The 21,140-nt window shown below is 41.3% G+C and overlaps 1 protein-coding gene across 1 annotated transcript; it reads left to right on the forward strand.

The window, feature by feature from the left end:
* The first annotated feature begins 1,698 nt into the window (after nucleotides 1-1,698).
* Nucleotides 1,699-19,175, forward strand: si:ch211-1i11.3 (mitogen-activated protein kinase kinase kinase 5). The gene is made up of 28 exons (XM_068735879.1): nucleotides 1,699-2,146; nucleotides 2,249-2,388; nucleotides 2,844-3,034; nucleotides 3,213-3,381; nucleotides 3,850-3,956; nucleotides 4,159-4,329; nucleotides 4,564-4,676; nucleotides 5,249-5,408; nucleotides 5,589-5,739; nucleotides 5,910-6,014; nucleotides 6,345-6,394; nucleotides 6,989-7,084; nucleotides 8,151-8,235; nucleotides 8,595-8,728; nucleotides 9,536-9,663; nucleotides 10,254-10,390; nucleotides 10,504-10,609; nucleotides 10,744-10,901; nucleotides 11,719-11,920; nucleotides 12,197-12,365; nucleotides 12,825-12,990; nucleotides 14,415-14,600; nucleotides 14,697-14,802; nucleotides 14,942-15,194; nucleotides 15,414-15,526; nucleotides 16,940-17,037; nucleotides 17,153-17,229; nucleotides 17,410-19,175. The coding sequence occupies exons 1-28, from the start codon at nucleotides 1,810-1,812 to the stop codon at nucleotides 17,504-17,506; spliced, it is 4,005 nt and encodes a 1,334-aa protein (XP_068591980.1). The 5' UTR covers nucleotides 1,699-1,809; the 3' UTR covers nucleotides 17,507-19,175.
* The last annotated feature ends 1,965 nt before the right edge of the window (nucleotides 19,176-21,140 follow it).

Here is a 21,140-nt window from a genome sequence, read left to right on the forward strand (position 1 = left end):
AACCACAAGGCTTTAATTACATTTATGGAAGCGGTAAGAACATGATTATGGTTCAGTTTTTCAGTCTTCTTGTTTTTGTTGATATTGTGATCTTTGGCTTCGACATGCTCCGATCCAGTACCAATGTTTTGGATCTATTTCCCCCCCAACTTCTAAACACATCACTTCTTAACTACAGCGTAAGTGGAGGCTATGAGCTACTATGTAGTGATGTCAGCTCCTAACAATGGGACTTGTCCTGTGAGAATGCACTTTGAATTACAGAATGACACCTGCTGGCAAAAAAAATGACCAGACGCAGCAGATTAAAGGTGTCACCACTGAATTTTAATGACATATTCACGACAAGCGTTACATGAAGACATGCAGACTAGCACACAAGCATCGGGCAGTGGCAGACAACAGCATCAGGCAGTACAACCACAGAACAAGAGAAGTATACTACAAGCAGTAAGACAAACATGCAAAACAGAACATGCGCAGGATAACAGTAAGCAGCAGTTAAAGGTTAGGGAATATTAGCGGGTTGGGAAACAGCAGAATATATCAGCCAGAAAATATCTGTCTTGTGTTGTTCCTCAGGCCCATGGAGGTATCAAAGGAATCGTTAAAGATGAGGAGGGAAACACCATCACAGGTGCACGAATATCAGTCAGAGGAATATGGCATGACATTACCACAGGTAATTAACATCAGCTGCCAACAAGATGCACCATTTTTCACAGATGAATTGGCCAAAACAATGACATTTAGATCTGTTTCCAAGTTTTTGTGGCCAACATGACACAATGTGTTCTATCAAGGGGCCCTTCAGCCATTTATTACCATCTTCCATAAAGTTATGGGACTTTGACAGATCAATATTGGGGCACTTGCAAGTTGTAAACATCTCTACCATCCATCCTATTTGACATGAATGCTGCACCAGAGCCTCGCTGTGTGGTGTACACCCGTGTCTGGCAATTTCAGATTCAGATTCAACTTTATTGTCATTGTACAGAGTACAGGTACTAGTACAACGAAAAGCAGTTTAGCATCTGACCAGAGATGCAAAAAGAAGCAGTAAGGTGCAGTGGAATGTGCTAAATAACAGATAGATACATAACAGTATAGATACAAATACATTATGAAAAGAAAAATAACAATATGAGTAATACAACAATATTGACAGTATAAACAGTATGACCAGTGGATATAAAATGCAAGGTATAATATGAGTATCATCCTTGTTGAGCTAAATCACTAAGTGCGCACTAACAGAACTGTATGCTCGGTCTTTTACGTTTTTTTTCCTTTTCATTTAAGTTGAAAAAACTAGACATGGCTACAAGCAAAGCAAGAGACAAAACACAATTCATCGCCCTCTCGCCCCAGCCTGTCCACCTGTTTTTCTACATCTCTGAACTGACTTATTTATTTAAAGAATGGGGCTTATTCATTAATTATACGCAAGAAGACATAATTGGGAAACAAATATCAAGTGTATTTAAAAGGTGGCATTGCGATAGTCACAGCAAACACCAGTAGCTGAATAAAAGTTATTCACAGCAGGTGTCGTGCGAGAGTCGAGGCAGAGTGGCCTTCAGTTTCACTCTCAAAATGTCAGCGGGCGGAGCGGAGCGGAGCAGGGGAGGGCGGGTCGAGTGGAGAGGAGTACCGGGAATGACAGTGGATATGTACTGTGAGCAGGGGCGTCGACACACCTGGGGAATTACAAGAACACGCAACCGTGTTGTTTGCGTTTTTTTTATGGAAGTTGTCCCTACGAAGGACATGCATTGAGCTTCAGCTGCGGAATAAGGCAGAAACATGTACACGACAGAGCGCAGGCGAATGAGCCTGCACGAGCAGAGGAGGAAAGATCCCGTTCGGGTGTCAGCTGGAAGTTTGTGGCAGGACTCTTCGGCTGTAGATCCGAGCGCCGGCGGCTCGGGTAAATCGATCGTTTCTCCACGGAGCCGGACCAGAGCTGTATCCGTGGCATACATTGTGAACGAGGACGCGTCGGTGCCGCAGACTGAAGAGAACCTAACCCTGAAATGCCTGAAGGAAGCCTGCGCGGACGCACACGCGGTTTTCAAAACAATTTCATATGAGAGAATATCCCTGGGCACCACAGACATTTTGGATAGTTTCTACAACGCAGGCAAGTGCAGTCATGCTGACTGCGGGGTAATTTGGATGATACATATGCGCAGTGCTATGCCAATTACGCAAACTAACCAGCCCTAAACCATTTCCCCCACAGATGTAGCGGTGGTTGAGATGAGTGACTCTTTCTGCCAGCCTTCCCTTTACTATCACTTGGGAGTGAGAGAAAGTTTCAGCATGACCAATAACATCATCCTATACTGTCACAAGCAAGATAGTGATCTACAGGCTCTCAAGGTAACTTACGTTGTGTCATTGTTATGAATGAATGTCATAATTAAACTGTAATGGGAGTGGAATGTTGGAGCCAATAGAGGCTCACAGTCGATTTTTGCCATGACAATTCCATCACTATTTTCCAGATGTAAATATGACATCATCAAATGCTTTGATTTGCCACAAAATCCAAAGATAGTCAATTTACAATTATGTAAAACAGAGAAAAGCTCTGAAAGAAAAAAATGCAATTCATACAGGATAAGAGAGATTTGATGAAGCCGATATAGTAAAGGCCAAAGATCATTTTGAAATCGGGAGCAAATCAATTGCATTTATGAAAGAGTTTAACATTAAATATTTAATTAAGCATTAAAAGCAAAAGCTTGCAAATGACGCCTCCGCTCCATTGAGGCCACGCAAGGTCTCCTGCTGTGCACTTGTCCCTGTGTGATGTGTGTATTATCTTCCTTCAGGAGCAGTGTGGCACTTACACATTCATCCCTTACGTGGTGTCACCTCAGGGCAAAGTGTTTGCCTGTGACGCTACGATCATGATGACGGGCATCAAAGAGTTGATGCAGCCTAGTTTCCAGCTGGAGTCCCTGCTAACCCCGCTGGTGGAGAGACTGGTGCATCTGCTGAACAATGTACAAATTCAGTCCAGGTCAGGCATTAACTGCAGGGCTTTGTTCACCATCGGGTGGTTAGCCAAAAAACATTATCATCTCAGATAACACATTCATTTGCTGATACTATAACTCACAGCCTTCCCCCATTGGCTGATTTGTTGCAGATTGTGAGAGTGTGGAGTGTTATAATTCCTCTGCTCTTTGTGCTGACAGCGAGTACTTCCGGGAGTCAATCAGGCATGAGATTCGTATGGCACGGGAGCGGTTCAGCGGCCAAGCCCTGAGTGAGGAGTTAAGCCGCATCCAGAAACGCCTGGACAGTGTCGAGCTGCTCACCCCTGATATTGTCATGAACCTGCTGCTGTCCTACAGGGACATTCAGGTGTGTGTGTTTACCTGTGCATGTGAGTAAATGCCTCTGTAAAAGGTCATGGGCTACAACCAGTGGTTGATAACGGCCACGGCAGCGCGCGTGCGTGTGTGTGCGTGTGTGTGCGTGTGTGTGCGTGTGTGTGTGTGTGTGTGTGTGTGTGTGTGTGTGTGTGTGTGTGTGTGTGTGTGTGTGTGTGTGGTTGAGATCAAAATGAAGGTGTGAGTTTGAACGGTGTGGTCTGAGCAATGGCACCAGAAGTAGGTGTGGGATTGGCCCCCTACTTTACGACCAGATTATGCCATGATGACACACACACACACACACACACACACACACACACACACACACACACAGACTCACAAACTCACAAAGTGAAAACAATGCCAGCCACACGCCGTCGCAGCTGGTAATTATAAGATGACATTAGATGCAAGCATAGTAAATAATACATTGGAATTCTACACCGTCTTTTCTCAGGACTACGATGCCATGATCAAACTGGTGGAGACTCTGAACGACCTGCCCATGTGTCTGGTAGCAAAACATCAGAACATCAAATTTAACTACATATTTGCTCTAAACAGGTACCTAGATGGCTCCTCCTGCATCCACGTTTTGTTTTACAAGTCAGCACAATTAAATTGTTTTAATCTCTTCTCTGGTTTCAGTTTAGTGTTTCTGTGCCATTATCAGCTGGTAGCCCTTTATCATCATTTGGTTATACAAGATATAAAGGGTTTTGTTAAAGCTTCTCACTGCTGACACAGTCAAATTTTGCCACACCAGGAGAAATCACCCCGGAGATCGCGCTAAGGCTTTGGAGGCCATTCTGCCTATTGTGGAGTCGGGGGTCAAGGTGGTGTCAGACGTCTACTGCCTGTGTGGACGGATCTACAAAGACATGTTCATGAGCTCTGGCTTCACTGATCACAGCAGCAGAGAACAGGCCTGCTATTGGTACAACCACTTAGTGTTCTGAGATCTGGTCTTAACCTAATGAGAAGTGACATTTTTCTGTCTTTTGTATTTACACTACAGTTTGTCACTACAGATCCTATTTAATTGTACTTTTTATGATTTTTGTATGTGTTTTGCAGTTTATGTTGCATCATTGTTCTGGTGTTACCGATGTCTCCTATCTGTCAGTGTGCTGGTATTATCCATCAGCTCTATTTTTGTGTTATTCGACAGGTATGGAAAAGCTTTTGAGTTGGAGCCAACTCTTCACTCGGGCATCAACAACGTGGTCCTCCTGATGGTTGCTGGACATGAATTTGACACTTCTATTGAGCTGCGCAAAATAGGTGCGTTCTACTGTCTGCTTTATTGATCAGAGAGAATTGGTGACAAATACCTGCTTTGATAATTTGGCAAGAATACATGTTTATGGTCCACAGGTTTAGTGTGTCAAAGTTCATACTACCTATGAATTACACTTTACGTTTAAGGGGTATAATCCATAGGTTTTGATATGATACAACCCATATTTTGAATTAGCAAAGCCACAGTTCTTGTTACAGTTTAAAGGTTTTTGCATGCATTGCAATATGCAGAAAACCAATCGTTTTACAGCTAATTGATGTAGGAGAGTGTATTTATACATGTTATTCTACATATAGAATTGTATATATTATTTATTTATCAATTAGAATGAATGTAGTGTTACATCCCCAGTGGCAAATTCTGTGCTAGCAATGCACATACATGATGGCCTTATATTACTACATTGCTGCTGCTCAGCGTCCTGGAGATGAATGAGCTTGTAGTTGTGCACAGGGCCATCATCCATCTGTTGATGCACATATGAGCCTATTAGTTTGTGAAATGTATCTGTAATTTTGTAATTGTTTTTGCTCTGTGTTATGTCGGTGTTCAGGTGTGACTCTAAGCACCCTGCTCGGTAGAAAAGGCAGTTTGGAGATGATGAAGGACTACTGGGACGTCGGCTTCTACCTCGGAGCGAACATCCTTGCCAACGAACATCGGAAAGTCATCTTGGCCTCTGAAAAGCTCTACAGGCTCAAGGCCCCTGTCTGGTGAGGCAGTTCTTCATTATCATGCAGACCAACATATTTCATCATCATCCGGATGGTTAATTGATATGATTGAAAAATGAGAAACCTTTTTTTTTTTTGGACTAGAAAGCATTGAGAGGGATTTTAGTCTTATTTACTTATTCATTTCACATGGATTAATGAGTTTAGTGTTTCTCTCAGGTATGTGGCATCCATCATGGAGACGTACATCCTGTACCGGCAATTTTCAAAGCTACCTGAGGTGAAATCTGAAAAACAGGACACCATGGACTTCTGGATGGAGCTGCTTTTGCAGGCCTGTAAACCCACTGACTCCACAGGCCACTGCCCAGTAAGACGTCACTGATAACGTTGACACTAACCCTAACAATATACAGAAAACATTAAACTTCTCTGTTAATTATTATGTTAACAATATTGAGGGATATGGTCAGGAAATGATGGAGAAAGCAAGAAAGCTTTCACCTCCCATTACAAATAAATGAATGTTCTGCTTTTCAGGTGCTCATTCTGGAGCCCAGTAAAGTCCTCCAACCAGCTATTGTGTGTGTGAGCGAGGAGGACGAAAGTCGCACTGTCCAGTTGAAACACGTCACACCCTTAAAGGTATGTAGACCCTCTGTCCCCCCACAGAGCCTCCTTCTTTCCTGAATACATATTTTTGACTGCTTGCCATACACACAGAGTGCATAATAACAGGAATGTTCATGTCACAATAATTTATGTTCCAGTGAATTTGTATCAGGTGGATGTGTTCTTTGATCGTCACTGTGTGTGGAAAAACATGACTTCATGCCTCAGGACTGTTTGCTTCCTTTATTTTGCATGTCTCTGTGAATGCGAATGAAAGCTGCTCGGTCATGTGTGACACACTGTTTATTCAGCAGTCCAACTGTCTTAGTCCCGGGTTTTTAACTTTCCACTTTGATTCCATAGAAAGGCTTACACCAGTGGACTTTCCCAGCCTCTGCAATTCGGGGAGTGAGGTAAAGTGAAGTACATCATGTGCTAACGTCTCTCAAATATCTGTGAGGTCTGGGGTGTGTTCAAGCCTGCAGTTGAGTCAAAGGACCCAAAACATACAGGTTACTGGGAAACCTTGCCTGTCAGGCAGATTTTTGTTTTGTCAATATGGATTCAGGCGTCTTTGTTATATAGACTTTTGTTGATTCTGCATAATGATCAGTGTGGCTGTGTACTTTAGCCTTGCCGTGTCTGACGATTTGCCACTTGGGCAATTTTCAGCCCCAAAACAGTCAGCTGCTGGGCTACTGAAAAACAGCAAGCACACAACTTTATCAGCTTGTATGGAGTTTGGTGCCGGGCCTTGCTCATCAGCATTTACTGAATTAATCAATCCCAAAGCTGATACCTTTTGTAATGCAAACATCAGCCGTTGGTTCCCTGGAACAGAAAAGGGGTTGATGGATACACTGTCTGTTTTAATCAGTGTCAACATCCTTTATGTTCAGCAGAGTTCTATATACAGCTTTTGACACTGCCCATGTGTTTTCATAACGAATACATTTAGGATTAGGACTATTTCAATAGTTAAATTTGCCTTTTTTTTCCCACAAAAGTGCTTCAAAGATCGATGAGCGGAGTTGCTTCCTGTATGTCCACTACAACTCGGATGACTTCCAGCTCTGCTTCCCCTCTGAGCTTCACTGTAAAGGGTGAGTGACTAATAGATTGGCAAAGATACAGCAGGACAAAGTGTTTGTGTGTTTTGTGTGTGAGGCAGCCTGAATGAGTACCTAGAAAAACAGACCACCATTATAGAGTGCAGGAAGATAATCAGTGATCGGGCAGTTATAGGCTAGCTTTGCTGAAATGAGTGTTGCAATCGTATTGTATGAGTCATATTTTTTTTTAGTGTCCTTTAGAAAATCACCCGAGGACAGATTTTTTTTCACTGTAACTTTAAGAGTCAGTTGACCCAAATCACAAAAGACCTTTCCTTCTACCCTCTTGTGGTGTCTGCCACTGCAGGCAGATTCAGTTTTGAGAGGCCCATTAAATCCTGATACAATACAATATAGAGTTTTTCTTGGCACTTCCTACCATATAACTGGAATTAATACTGAAGCGGTCAGCATCGCTGCATACTACTTGGAGAAAGTAGGGAAATGTTGTTGAAACTGATCCCTTTGGAGTTTTCCTGTAAACAAACAAAAGTTAAGTTTGCATTCAGTGTTTCTCACCAATACGCATTGTGTGTATCCTTGAGGTCCAACAAACGTGCCGAGTGCATTTCCTTTCCCGTGAAACATTTGCAAAGCCACCTTTTATAAAAAAAAAAAAAAAAGAAAGGAAAAAAAAAGAATATTGACATAATGTTTCTTTGTGCATTACAACCGGCAACTGTTGATCGGGGAATACTGTGAAACCATGAAGGGGCGGTGCATCTTGTCGGCCGCATGCTGGCACTTGTACATGAACTTCTTCCTGTCTGTTAAATATAAACAAAAGGGGGAACTAGTCGTGAAGACATTGCACTGTGATTAAAACCTCCACAGTGAACTATGTTGATTCTATGCACAGAGGTGACGCTTTCTTCCACATGATGGGCATTTGCCTTTTATGGGTAACTTTTTTTGGCAAAAGTCTACAGGCATGTTTGATGTTCTTTGTATTCTCTTCATTTTTACGGAAATTCACTGAAACTTTATTCAACCACATGATCGATTAAGAGCATATTCTCACCTCCAATAATGCCTCCTCACGCTGTTCTCTCACTAGTTTCTGCGAGCTGGTAAACTCTCTGCTTCAGCTGGCTGAACAGCCTGCCACGGACTTGAACCATCTAGCTGAGGGAATACTAGAGGTCAGTCTCAGTCCTCCATTCCGCTGACGCAGTGTGTGCTCTATTTTAGGTCTCACTTGCCTCAACAAGTACAAAACAGCTGCAATTGCTGGGTGGAAATCAAATTCTCAACAACATAAAAACATTTCCAAAACATGGTGTCATGTTTTCCATGTCATTTGGCATTGTGTGTAATATCTATTTGTATACGTCCATATTGCTTTTATATTCATTCTCCAAAGTCTGGTCTTTGTTGATTCCCTGAATGAAACATCTGTTCTCTCCACTCCTCATATTTCTCTCTTCTGCATGTGAAATTCCTCACAGTTACTTTGATGCTCATACTTCCTGGTTCACGCTGTTTTCATTTCTCCCTGCAGTTTATCTATGAGACCAATGAGAATGGCGACAAGGTAGTTCTGGGTAAAGGGACGTACGGTGTGGTGTACGCTGGGAGGGACCTGAGCAACCACGTACGCATCGCCATCAAGGAAATCCCTGAGAAGGACAGCACGTATGAGAAACCAACACTCCCACTGTTTTTCCTTTCTTCATCCCTTACTGGGAGACGCACTGTTTCCACCAAGAATGTATGTTTTCCATAATATCCTTAATGGGAAATGATCTGGCAGAGATACCACTCACTGGCAGGCTCTGAATCCCCAGTGCTGTTTAGGAATCTTGGGGGAGATTAATGAGTGTTTACACTTTTCATTCTTTGCTTGTTACACTATAATGTGCACAAAGAACGTCGGCCATGTCATGTGGAAATAAAGAATTCCATCGAAGGAAATGTGAAGTTTAAATCGCTTTTTAAGCATTTTAAGCATCCAAGAAACAGCGCAGTATTTATTGTTGTATTTATTTCGAGCTGTACTCGAGACAGGGGGAAGAGGAAAGACACGTCTAATGTGGTGCAATAGCAGCTGTCATGTGACGTGTTTTTCAAGCTTCAACTCCCCTTGACCATTTCATTTATTTACTTAAAGTCCAAACCTGATCATTGTTCAAACCTGCTACATTCTTCTCCACCAACTATATACTAATGGAGGTTTTTTGACTTTTAGTTATGCCTCTCCCAGACCTTTTCTTGTGCTTTCTGACCAATATCAAACTGATCAACACTGTGTTTTATCCTGCAATAACAGTGTGTAGGTTTTGTTTGTGTATACAGTATGTCCATAACTGTGTGTGTGTGTGTGTGTTTGTTTGTCCTTCCGACATGGTTTTAAAACAATGAACTTTACTATTCATATGGGATGTCGTATTGTTAACCTTATATAATATCACAGTCACACTTTTATTTCTCTGTCTTTCCCAGGTACTCCCAGCCCCTTCACGAGGAGATAGCTCTGCACAAGAGGCTACAACACAGAAATATTGTCCAGTACCTGGGCTCCCTCAGTCAGGATGGCTTCATTAAGATCTTCATGGAGGAAGTACCTGGAGGTATGGATCCCACTACTAGGTCCATTAGTAAAAGGTCACCAGATGAAATAATGTTCTTTGAATGATTCTCTGGAATGAAAACAGACTTCCAGAGAAGTCATTCCCGGCTTTCTATGAAGGGCTGACATAAAGGAAGCCCTGCCCCTGCTTTCAAGTCTGCATTTCCCAAGTTACTGTGTGACTTGGTACAGGATGATGCCTTAATTAAGCATCAAGGAAGTGAGCGTCTTGTCTCGTGTTTATGTGATTTGACAGTGTATGTGTGATTGCGTAACGTATACTGGAAGCCAGTCACTAGAAAGTGGGCGGTTTCAACATCCTGCTCATTGGAAGAAAAATCTCTTCAGAGAATGGTGTGATTGTTAAAAAAAAAACCCGTACATGGTTAGAACAAATCTTGGTTTGATATTGCCACATGCAGCTAGAAAATTACTTATTTTTCTATAAAAACAGAGAATTGCATTTTTCCAGTGTGACACAAACAGTAGAAACAGTGTTGTCTTCTCATCTCTGCCTTTAATGGACATGTGCAGGATTCCTTTTCTTAAAAATATATCCGCTTGCATAATTTTACAATTTTCTGCTTGTAGGAAGTTTGTCATCTCTCCTGCGCTCCAAATGGGGTCCCCTGAAAGACAACGAGGCCACCATCATCTTCTACACCAAACAGATCCTCGATGGACTCAAGTACCTTCATGACAATCAGATAGTCCACAGAGACATTAAGGTGAGTGAGGCACATTGGGACCTGGGGGGGAAAAATGGCTTCAAGGAAAATCTTAGCTTTATGGTATAAGATGGTAGTGTTTGTGAAACATCTCATCTGTGTCTTTGCTGCAGGGTGACAATGTATTGATCAACACGTATAGTGGGGTGTTGAAGATCTCTGACTTTGGAACCTCTAAACGATTAGCAGGGATCAACCCCTGTACTGAGACATTTGCTGGTAAGATGCTGTGTATTTTAAAACATTTATGACATTTACAGATTTAACTACATTAGAAGGATATACTCTCTTTTTTGTCTGTGAACTGATTACAATAGTTGCATTTTAATCGCCTTATGATTACTTTTCTAAAGGAACTCTCCAGTACATGGCCCCAGAGATAATAGACCAAGGGCCTCGGGGTTATGGGAAGCCGGCTGATATCTGGTCCCTAGGGTGCACTATTATAGAAATGGCGACAGGCAAACCACCCTTCCATGAGCTGGGAAGTCCTCAGGCAGCCATGTTCAAGGTAACTAAGGGAAAGTTAATACATGCAGATAGTGGTGTTTTCATAAAAGCATAGTTCTACATTTTAGTGGGTAAAAAATCATAAAAGTCCCTCCTTTATGGGTTTGGACTGAAATATCAATGGGTTGCCATTAGATTTGGAACATACGGTCCTGTCTCCCAGAGGATGAATTATAATAAATGTGTTCTTTTCATCTAGTGCCATCATCAGGTCAAAATCCAAAATTGTCCAAAACTTTTGAAGCATCACCTTTACTGTGTTCAGTGATAATTGTTAGCATGCTAACACATTAAACTAAGAGACCAAGGCATTGTTATTGTGAGAATGTTACTATGGTGGTTAGCTTTTAACTCAAAGCACTACTGTGACTAAAACCTGCGTTCATGTCATATGGGATGGCTGGTAGAAATGAGAAAGATGCCCATGTTAACAACTTTTGCCAACATATCCATTGAATTTGGGTTTGACTACACTACATGACAGTCTTTGTCTCATGTAACATTTGATAAATATTTGTTTGATTCTCATCAAAGCTCCAATATATCCAGCTTGGCACTGAATAACATGGAAGTTTCTAAAATCAGAGTTTCCCAGTCATAACCACAAATTGGATGTTGATGTGAGCGCTATTTACAAGTCGGAAAGTCATATTTACCATAACATGAACACAGCATTAGTAAATCATTACAGAACTGCGGGCATGGCTGTAGACTCTTGTTGAACAAATATTCCATCTTTTTTCTTTTTAAAATGCACAATCCCAAAGTGAAGTTGTTTAGATGAACATTAACTATTTCCTTTCAACAATCCCATCAAGGTGGGCATGTTCAAGATCCACCCCAAGGTTCCAGAGTGCATGTCGGACGGGGCAAAGGCCTTCATCATGAACTGTTTCGTGCCGGACCCCGACGACAGATCCACAGCCACAAAGCTGCTGAGTGACACCTTCATCAGGTCGTCTCCCAGGAAGAGGGCCAAAGCTCTGCAGGAATCAGAACCTAAAGAATGCCTTTCTGCTGGTGAAGCTTCACTACACTTCAAAATCACATACTGCTCTTCTTTTCTCACATATGTTATCAGTTTATCTAAATTGCTTCCTGTTCCCATCACAAGAGCTTCTATAGTTTAGTTACCTCATTCTCACTGTTACTATCTCTTTCATTTCAATTTCTGCAGCCATTGCATTTCTTTTAAATGGTTGTTATTGCAGGTGTTGCAAGTGTTTTTATGAAACGTAATGTCAGGAATTATGAACATTCACTCATATCTAACCACAATCTTGCCGGGGTTTGCAGCCGACTTCCAACGCAGCCTGTCTGTACCTGTCTCCATCCTTGTGGAGGACACCGATTCATACTCTGGTTCGATCGACCTGTCCTGTTCCCTGGACCTCAGGAGGCACCAGTCCACCCTCATAGCAGATGAAAGCTCTGAGAGCCCACCTAGCACCAGCAGCTTTCTGTCGTGAGTTAGATTATTGCTCAACAGAAGATACAAACCTTATAATCTCTGCATCAGCCACAGTTCTACACAGTTCAGTGAAAAACCACACTGTGGTTTCAGTCTGATAGTGTTTTGAGGTTACATCCTGTGTAGGCATGAAAGGGGTATAATGCCATTTTATCAAATGCCACAATCTACAGACAACAATGTTTCACTGTTTTCGCAGAGTCAGGCGTTTATGCAAACATTTTGATTTTTCAGGTAGCCCAAGCACCTCTTTTTTTTTCCCGCTCAAAGACTGCGCAGAATAATAATAATAGTAATAATAATAAACTGCAGCATTAAATATCCCATACATAATAAGTTATTGATGTCTGCTTTTTTATTTCTTTTTCAAGGATTTCCATTTTAGTAGATACTGATTTTTTTTTAGTTGTTGATCTGGTATAATTGATCTCTTTGTTGCCCCCTACTGTCCAGAATACCAGAGGACTCCTCATCAGACATGAGCAGTCCAGCCTCAGCAGAGGAGAACGTTGGTCTTTTTATGCTGAGAAAGGACAGTGAAAGGAGAGCCACGCTGCACCGAGTCCTCACCGACTACATAAGCCTTGTCGTCTTTAATATACTGGAATCTGTGCCTCAGGTGGGTGAAGAAAACGCACAACAACAAAGGTCACAGCATTGTGAAATCTATTAACTACATGACTTCATACACAACGTGTACAGTACATAGATTTTTTTTTTTCTAAAATGTAGTGCATCTAATAAAGCTAAATAGCAGTCCCTCTCTCTGGTTAGGCTTTTAAATTCAGGTTAAACAATTAAATAAACAATTTCCAAAGAGCGATTCAGAATACAAATAGCAGAACAATTCATTGAGTAGAATAGATTATTAGATTCCACAGATGCTGTTTCGGCAGCTACTGGGCTTTATAGACATTATGTGTAAATGACAATGCACGCATAATGAGCCCCGAGTGTTTGGATTCCCTCTTAGTTTGATATTACACAAATTGTCCAGACATGTTGTTGCACTGTTGGCATTTCCAAAAGCCTTACAATATGAACCTCTGTGTGATGCACATGGCATGACTGTCTGCAGTGAGCGCAAAGTTTATATTAAAGTTGGCTTGTGAGTTAATAATCTTGTGCTTAAGGGCATTTCTGCCACTTTTTTTTTATGCTGGGTTTTGCATTCGTTTTTCACTTAAAAGCTGTTATGTCTTGCGCATGGAAGCCTTTTCCGCCGAGAACAAATGCAGCAAATGATGTCGCATAACAGGAATCCTTAAAATTATAAATTGTATTTCTTTGTGTGATGAACAATTGTATGAAAATGTAAAACATAACATTTGTTTATATTTTTGTGCACTTATTTCTTAAGTGCTTTGAGCAAAGAGTAATGCATAAAAACATTAAACTAAGCTGTTTTCAATACAGCACCACAGCTGTTACTTCAGAGGTTCAATATTGGAATTAACTTTATTGGCCTGGTGTGAGTACACATACCAGGAATTTGACTGTATTTCTTTGGTTGCTCTTATTGTACAGACACGGATACAGAAATACAGCTCAACACAAGGACAACGTAGCTAAACAAGAGTTAACATAAACATGTAGATGAATATTAAAAGTCTATATATGTAACAATACAACAAGGAACAACAAATACAATGTCTATAAGTCAGACTGCAATGATGCAGGTTATAGAAATTATGTAAAATATAACTATAAAAAATATAGAGGAACAAAGATGATTTGAAATTTGATATTACTGATAATATTGTTTGAATTGGTCTAACCCTAATGAGCTGGAAAAAAGACTGTTCCTGTCCAAGCTAAGAGCACTAATTAAATAAGTCTTTAAGTACTTCCAGAATGAGAGCTGTACTGTACTGCCTTCATAAAAGCTGCCTGATGCACTATGGGTTTGTCTGCAAACAATGACGCAATTTTAATGATAACGCCGTTTTTCTGTGATTTACAGAAAACGCTCCCGGATCTCAGTTATTAAAGCCATGTAGAAGTAGTGTTTCCTAATTTTTCCAATAATTTCTCTCTTAAAAGCATGACAGAGGAACAACGCTAACTGCAGACAACATCACAGAGCTCATTAGCTGCCTGCGAGACAACATCCGCTCCCCTGACAGGAAGCGGCTGACCAGCAGCCTGCTGGAGCTCCGAGCCACGCTGCTCACTGCCGCAGTGTCACCGAACAGCCTGCAGGCGGTGCTCTTTAGCTTCCAAGACGCAGTACGTTGCGACAGAGTCGACACACAGATTTTTCCTGGTGATGACACCAGGCTTCGTGAGATCTCCATCATGTTAAACTGTCTGCTCTGTATGCAGGTAAAGAAGGTGTTGAGGCAGCAGCAAGTGAAACCTCACTGGATGTTTGCTCTGGACAATCTGCTGAGACGGGCAGTACAGGACGCTATCACTGTGCTCCTACCAGGTACAGCTTCTTCTCATTCAGTCAAAGTTCAGTACTTTGGAGTTCCTTTTATTTATTTATTAATTGTCTATGCTTCTTCCATTCTTCTCCCACACACACACACACACACACACACACACACACACACACACACACTCAGAGCTGAAACTCCAGCTGCAGTCCTCATTTGAGACAGAGGACAGCACTGCCGAGGACCAGTCTGCTGACCCAGACACTCCCGTAGCCATTGTCTCTGTCCCTGAGCAGCTGTTTGTGCCAGAAGACACACAGCAGACAGCGTCCATATATGAGATCCTGCCCACGGCAAGCCCCAACTCCCCTACAGACTTCGTCCTCAACAGCAGCTGCCCCCTCAGTGAGAAACTGAGGGACCTGCGACTAGAGACCAGCAGGTAGCATTGAGTCGTTTTCTTCATCGCAAAGCTTTCATGGTCGTGATACATGCTGCTTTTACTTTTGATGAATTTGAGAGCTTTTGTGATGAACAGCAGTATTGTCGTGTCTGTTTAGTTTTCAAAGCTACATAAACTGACGTTTGGATGTTCAATTAAATGTTTTTGCATGTTGTTGCACTGCTTTCTGCTGAGTAATGATGGGTGTTTGTGTTTCAGACTGCTGAGTCAGCTGAATGAGAAGGAGAGAGAGTATCAGGAGCTACTGAGGAACTCTGTCCAGAGGAAGCAGGAACAGATAGATGCACTGAGAAAAGATGCAGTCACTGAAGGTAATGTTTTGTTTTTTTTAACCACACACTTTGTTACATCCATAGATGGCTCAATAACTTTCATATTACTGCCAGGTGAGTTTGAGTATGTAAAAAAAAAAAAAAAAAGCTGTAGGTTTAACTTGTTTGTTGAGAGAGTTATGGGTCAAGGAGCGGAGGTAGCGCAACTACATTGTAGGAAATATGCATCGACATCTTTCTGTGGGAAAAAACAGTCGCCATCTTCGTTTTGATGATCAATGATCATAATAGGACGTATACCTCCATTGTAATTCAGTGAGGAAACGCTGTCCACAAACACAAATAGGGCATTTTATACTAAAAAGACTGCAATTTTGGAATAAACACATGGAATGTCTCACATCACGTATCGATATCAGTTTCATTGCCATAGTATGTTAATACATTTAAAGCATTTATGTCTTGTTTTTTTCGTTGCTCTCAACTTTCACACACAATTCTGAGAACAATTTCTGGGAAGATAGAAAATGTTTTTTTTATGAAGTTAGGTAAACATAAGCATATCATTTTTGTGTACATACAAGTAGGTGAATTAATAGATGCGTATATAAATATTATGAAAAGCAATTAACGACAACATACAATGTCTGTAATAAGTGTTTCTGTAAATTGTAAACGAGAATACAATATTGCAACGGTACGGAGTGCAAAAAGTGCTGGAATAAATATTGAATCTTTAATGTAATATGTTACTTTATATTCACAAGTTTTTATTTAACCTTTTAATTAGCCAGGATAATCACATTGACATTTTGATCCATCAAGTACTCCCTTAAAACTAACATTTAATCTTTGGATATTCTATTTTAATTGGGTCAGGCGTCATCATCAAACCTCTGAATCCAGGTAAAGTAAATGTGTTTGTTAGGATTCCCTCCATTTATAATATTTGGTTAAGAAAATATACCAAATGAATGGAGGACATTCAGCCCAAGTTGATAGACAATCTTTTTTTCACGCATCTACCTTTGTTTGCCAACCCGTTGAGGATTGAGCCATTATCTAAGAGTCAGTAAGAGCCCAGCCTGATGTCCGATGATGAACTGCACAAGCTGCAGCACGACCAGTATTGCATCAAGGGATCAAGTCCTCTTTGGATTATCAATATACTCAGTCGTGCTTCTTACTGTTTCCTAACAATTGTACCAGTCAATCCCAACCACGCCTCAGCTTCAGGCTCTGGACTTCTTCCTGACTGTTTTTTGTTGGAGGCGTAGATCATCAGCTAACGTGCTCAAACTTGACTTTTCAGTTTGGATAATGATTATGCAGTCTGCCTGCGGAAACCACGATACGCATTTTGGTTGTGTGTAACATTAATGCCATGAGATGCAGTTTGTCTGTTATTTGAACCATCCAGTCTGAATGTTTGTAATCTCTGTGCATTATTAGATGCTGGATTGGCCACACAGAAAGGCTCTAAACCAGAAGTGAAGGCTTTGGTGCGCTGGCTCAAGTCTGTCCCTGTAGATCAAGACACTATCAATAAGGTAAACTCAACTTAAGATAGGCCTTTTTCTTTGTTTTTGTTTTTTACTCCAGTGGCTGATTGGTATCACGCATCTACCCACTGTTAATCCAAACCTGTGTGATCCTGTTTTCTAGTTGCTCTTTCATGAGTTCACCTTGGACTGTCTCTTCTACATTGCCTCCAGGGAAGACTTGATGTACTGTGGAATAAGGTGAGCTGCCTCCACACATCACCCTCACACCATTTGTCCATGCAGACATGTGAGAGGGGGATTGCCCTCAAAGGCGGTGGTGTAGTAAAGATTTGACTTTTATCAAAAAGCCTCAGTTGTGTTTTGAGATGGCTCGTTTTGTAACACTGTATTTCAATCTATCCAAAATTGCTGTTTCAGAGGTGGCATGCTTTGTAGGATCTGGGCAGCCATCACAACTTGCAGGAAGAGGCAGCTCAGCACACACAATGAGGGCAGCGAGGACACTCTTCTTTAACGGCTGCTGATGTTGTACATCAAAGGACAGAATTATTGACAGGCTGGTCCTGTGTCCTCTGGAGGAAGTGGTGCTCAGGGCTGTGTCTGCAGGGCCCTGAAGTAAAGCAGGATAGATTCCAGTTGCCTTGTCGGACGGTGAATGTATTTTTCTTAAAAGATATCGACAATTTCTTCCGGTTTCAGGTAGAATACAAAAAATCTTAACTTAAAAGTCAGATCTTGCAAAGTCAGATCTTGCAGGCCTATTTTATTTTATTTTTTTAGATTCTCTCAGGGCTTTAGCAAGCGGGACAACTGCTATGGCTTAATAAAAAACTGCCCATAGAGTATTGATTTATCTGCAAGCAGACACGATAAATACATATTTGGTAAATATAAATGTATGTAGCCTTCTGATGACGCTGTTTTACAGAAAACAGGACCTAAGTTATTTTTTTATTATTATTCTGAGGGAAAACACGGATCATTTGTACTGTATATGATAATAAACAAGAACTTTAAATCCGTCAGAGTGGCCTGTTATCTGCATGCAGCCATTTGTTTGTAACAGAGTGATGTAGGCTGGAAGAAGTGTTGAAGTGGTGAACAGTCTTAAAATTCCACACGTGTTCCCTCATCTGTTTTCACAATGTTGACATCTCCTTAGAAACGCCGACATGGGCTCTGCTCGTCTGCCTGTGTCTATGGTATGTCTGTGTTTTGTTTATTTGTGTGCTTCTGTGTATAGGTCTGCTATTTAAGTTTCAAACTTTTCTTCTAATAAGTCTTTTAGTCTCATCCTCACTTTTCTCAAGGTACAAGTTAAGTGTTTAGACTTTAGAAGTTGGGCTTGAGTTATAGAATGGAAATAAGCAGGGAGGGAATGGTAAGAATCAGAGTGTTAGTAGATAGAGTAGGCAAAAATATTTCAAACGTATAAATAACACATTTGTGCACATATCTGATTTGTATTCTCCAGTGTGTCGTCATTGCCTAGTGACCTCAGTGGTCCTGTGTGAGATCACAGGATGTTCATTCTTTTGATAAGCTCAACAGAGGCTTGTGAAATGACATATGCATGTCAGTTCCTGCTGCAGGGATGTGACTCCATTGAGAGACTGGGCTTGGCTCCTAATAACCACGGCACTCACTAAAGATATTAGTAATGACTTATTCAGAATTGTCTGTTCAACTGGCTGTGCCAGTCATTTTAAAGGGTGTGTTCATATTCCTTTTACAAGGCCTCATGTGACTCGGTGTTCCTGTTTTGAGTGATATATGATATATAAGTATTTTTTATATATGTTCAATATCTCTCTACCTACATGCTGTCAAGAAAGTAATTCAAATCAGCTGCTGTGTGTTCAGCCCATTTACATCTCCAACACCTACTGAAATTTAAGGTGGCATTTCCCTTTCCTGTCTTCATAGATTTATTTATTCATTCCGCATCACAAGGTTCAAAGTAAACCTGTCCAATCCCCTTTGGCCAAAATACTGATTGGGCCTCTCACAGTGAAGAGGATTTACCTCTGCAATAATCCAGAATACTGAACAAATCACAAGGTGCAGGGTCAATAAATCAAGCCAGGCATCTGTCTCCTCTGTCCTTGGATGGTGTCAGAAAGGAAATTAATACTCAGATCTTATCAACATAATTCAATTTGGAATCATCCTGTTTCCCCATTCCACTCCCCTGCCTCCCAGTTATGTATGTAATAAATTGATCATGTTATACTCAAGGTGATGTGCTCATCCATTTGCTTTTACAAAATACCCATCTCTGCCCAATACCTGTGTCACTGAGAGCTGCATGAATGCAGATTTTTTGAAAGTTAATAGATAAAGCAGGTTTCTTCTATTAAAAACAGCCATAACATGGCTGCTGTTATGTTTAGCATGCAAATTCTAATGTGCTACGTTAACTGTGAGTCACTGTGCCTTACAGCTACAATGCAGGCAGTAGCTGTCACTTCAAAATCATTTCCTATTTCAGATAATTCAATGTAATGTGAGTGCAACCCTCTGAGTCTCCTTTATTCTAATAAGCTTTCTAACATAATAGCTTTAGGATTGTCCGGCTAATAGAATGCACACTGTTAGCTTTGATCAGACGTAATGGTGCATTTAGTCAGTGTCAACTGATCTATATTCAATGGAGATGACACAAGTCAAGGTCAGTGTCTCCTCATTGTTCACACTGAAAAATCCTAGTTTAATCCTTAAACTCTCATTTATCCTCTCGTCATCATCATGATAGATCTTTCATTTCTAGTCGCATTCTCCAATTTTCCACATGTGCCAGAAGATTTGGGGGATATTAGTAAATCGTGTTTGTATTGTCTTCACTGTTTCTCTGTTCTTCCTCCTCTAGTCTACAGTAAATCCCTTTATCTCTGTTCTGTCTGGGGGTGAGGCTAAGCCACTGATATGCAAATAATGAGGACTGCTGTCAAGGGGATTTTGGCGGGGCCTTGGGGGGATTGAGGACGCCACACTGGGAGGCCCATAACCTCTGGGATTACTGAGCTCACCCTCTTCCTTGCCAGCTCCCGTAGGACATGTCACCCCACTGTCCTGGACTCAACTTGTGCCAACACGCACAGGGAAAGCTAAATTTGACCATTTCTTGCATGACTTGATTAAAAATGCAGCAGCGGGGTTGTAAGAATGAATCAGAATTTTACTTCTGCTCCGATGAGCAAATCGTGTCTCTGGCCTTGAGTTCACTACCACTTCAAGAGCTTGTTAATTACCAATTCATTATTTAGTTTTTTAACGTATCATTAACAGTAGAGCTCACTAACAAGCTGGCTGCTGTGATTCTATAACTGAGGTCTGTATAAAGTGTGCACTCCACATGCTCACATGCCTGCAGGTGCTCACATACGTTTACTGCATGCACACAGGTCAGGTCAGAGCCATTCTCCTCATTTCTTCCTTGTTAAATTGGAACGCCTCTCTTCCTGCCATACAGTTATTGTTTTTTACAGTGCAGTAGAAGTGTGCAACATGATCACATGGCAGCAAATAATGAGCACATTCTTTGCATTGCTGTCACTCCCCTGAGTGTTGATGACACTGTGTTGGAATTTTCACCTGACAATAAATAGTATGATGCAGTTCTGGATTACCTCACTGAAACTTGAGACTGGTAGGTGCTTGTTTACATACGCAGCAATTGTCATTTTGTTTTAGGGAATGTTTTTGACACATGCACTGCATGCAACTGTTAATTGCTGCTGCGGTATTTGTGTCCCTCGGGAGCGTTTAATCGGGATTTTGTTATCTTCATGACCCTCAGGAGGAGGAAGGAATTATTTTACAGGCAATCAACTGGAAGCCGATGGTGTCATGTTCCACTTAGGCCCATTTTGGAAAAGAATAGTATAAGAACAGGCCAGACACAGTGTGTACACAGCTATGATGGTTACAGCTAGACAGAAATGTTCTCTCACCAGTGCTGAGGCATATAGAATTAATCCTGGCTGTAATCCAGGGAGTTGAATTAAAACAACTAATCGTATGTGTATGTGCATACGTGTGTGTAAGATGTGTGTGTATACGTGTGTGTGACAAAGGCTCACTGGTGCTTGAACTCAAGACCTTTCACCCTTTGTTTATCTCTGTTGTGGTCGTGTCACTCTGAAGGC

The sequence above is a fragment of the Cebidichthys violaceus genome, unplaced genomic scaffold (genome assembly GCF_023349555.1).
Source record: "Cebidichthys violaceus isolate CVI_PGR_0920_01 unplaced genomic scaffold, fCebVio1.0.p SCAF_7, whole genome shotgun sequence".
Classification (NCBI taxonomy): domain Eukaryota; kingdom Metazoa; phylum Chordata; class Actinopteri; order Perciformes; family Stichaeidae; genus Cebidichthys; species Cebidichthys violaceus.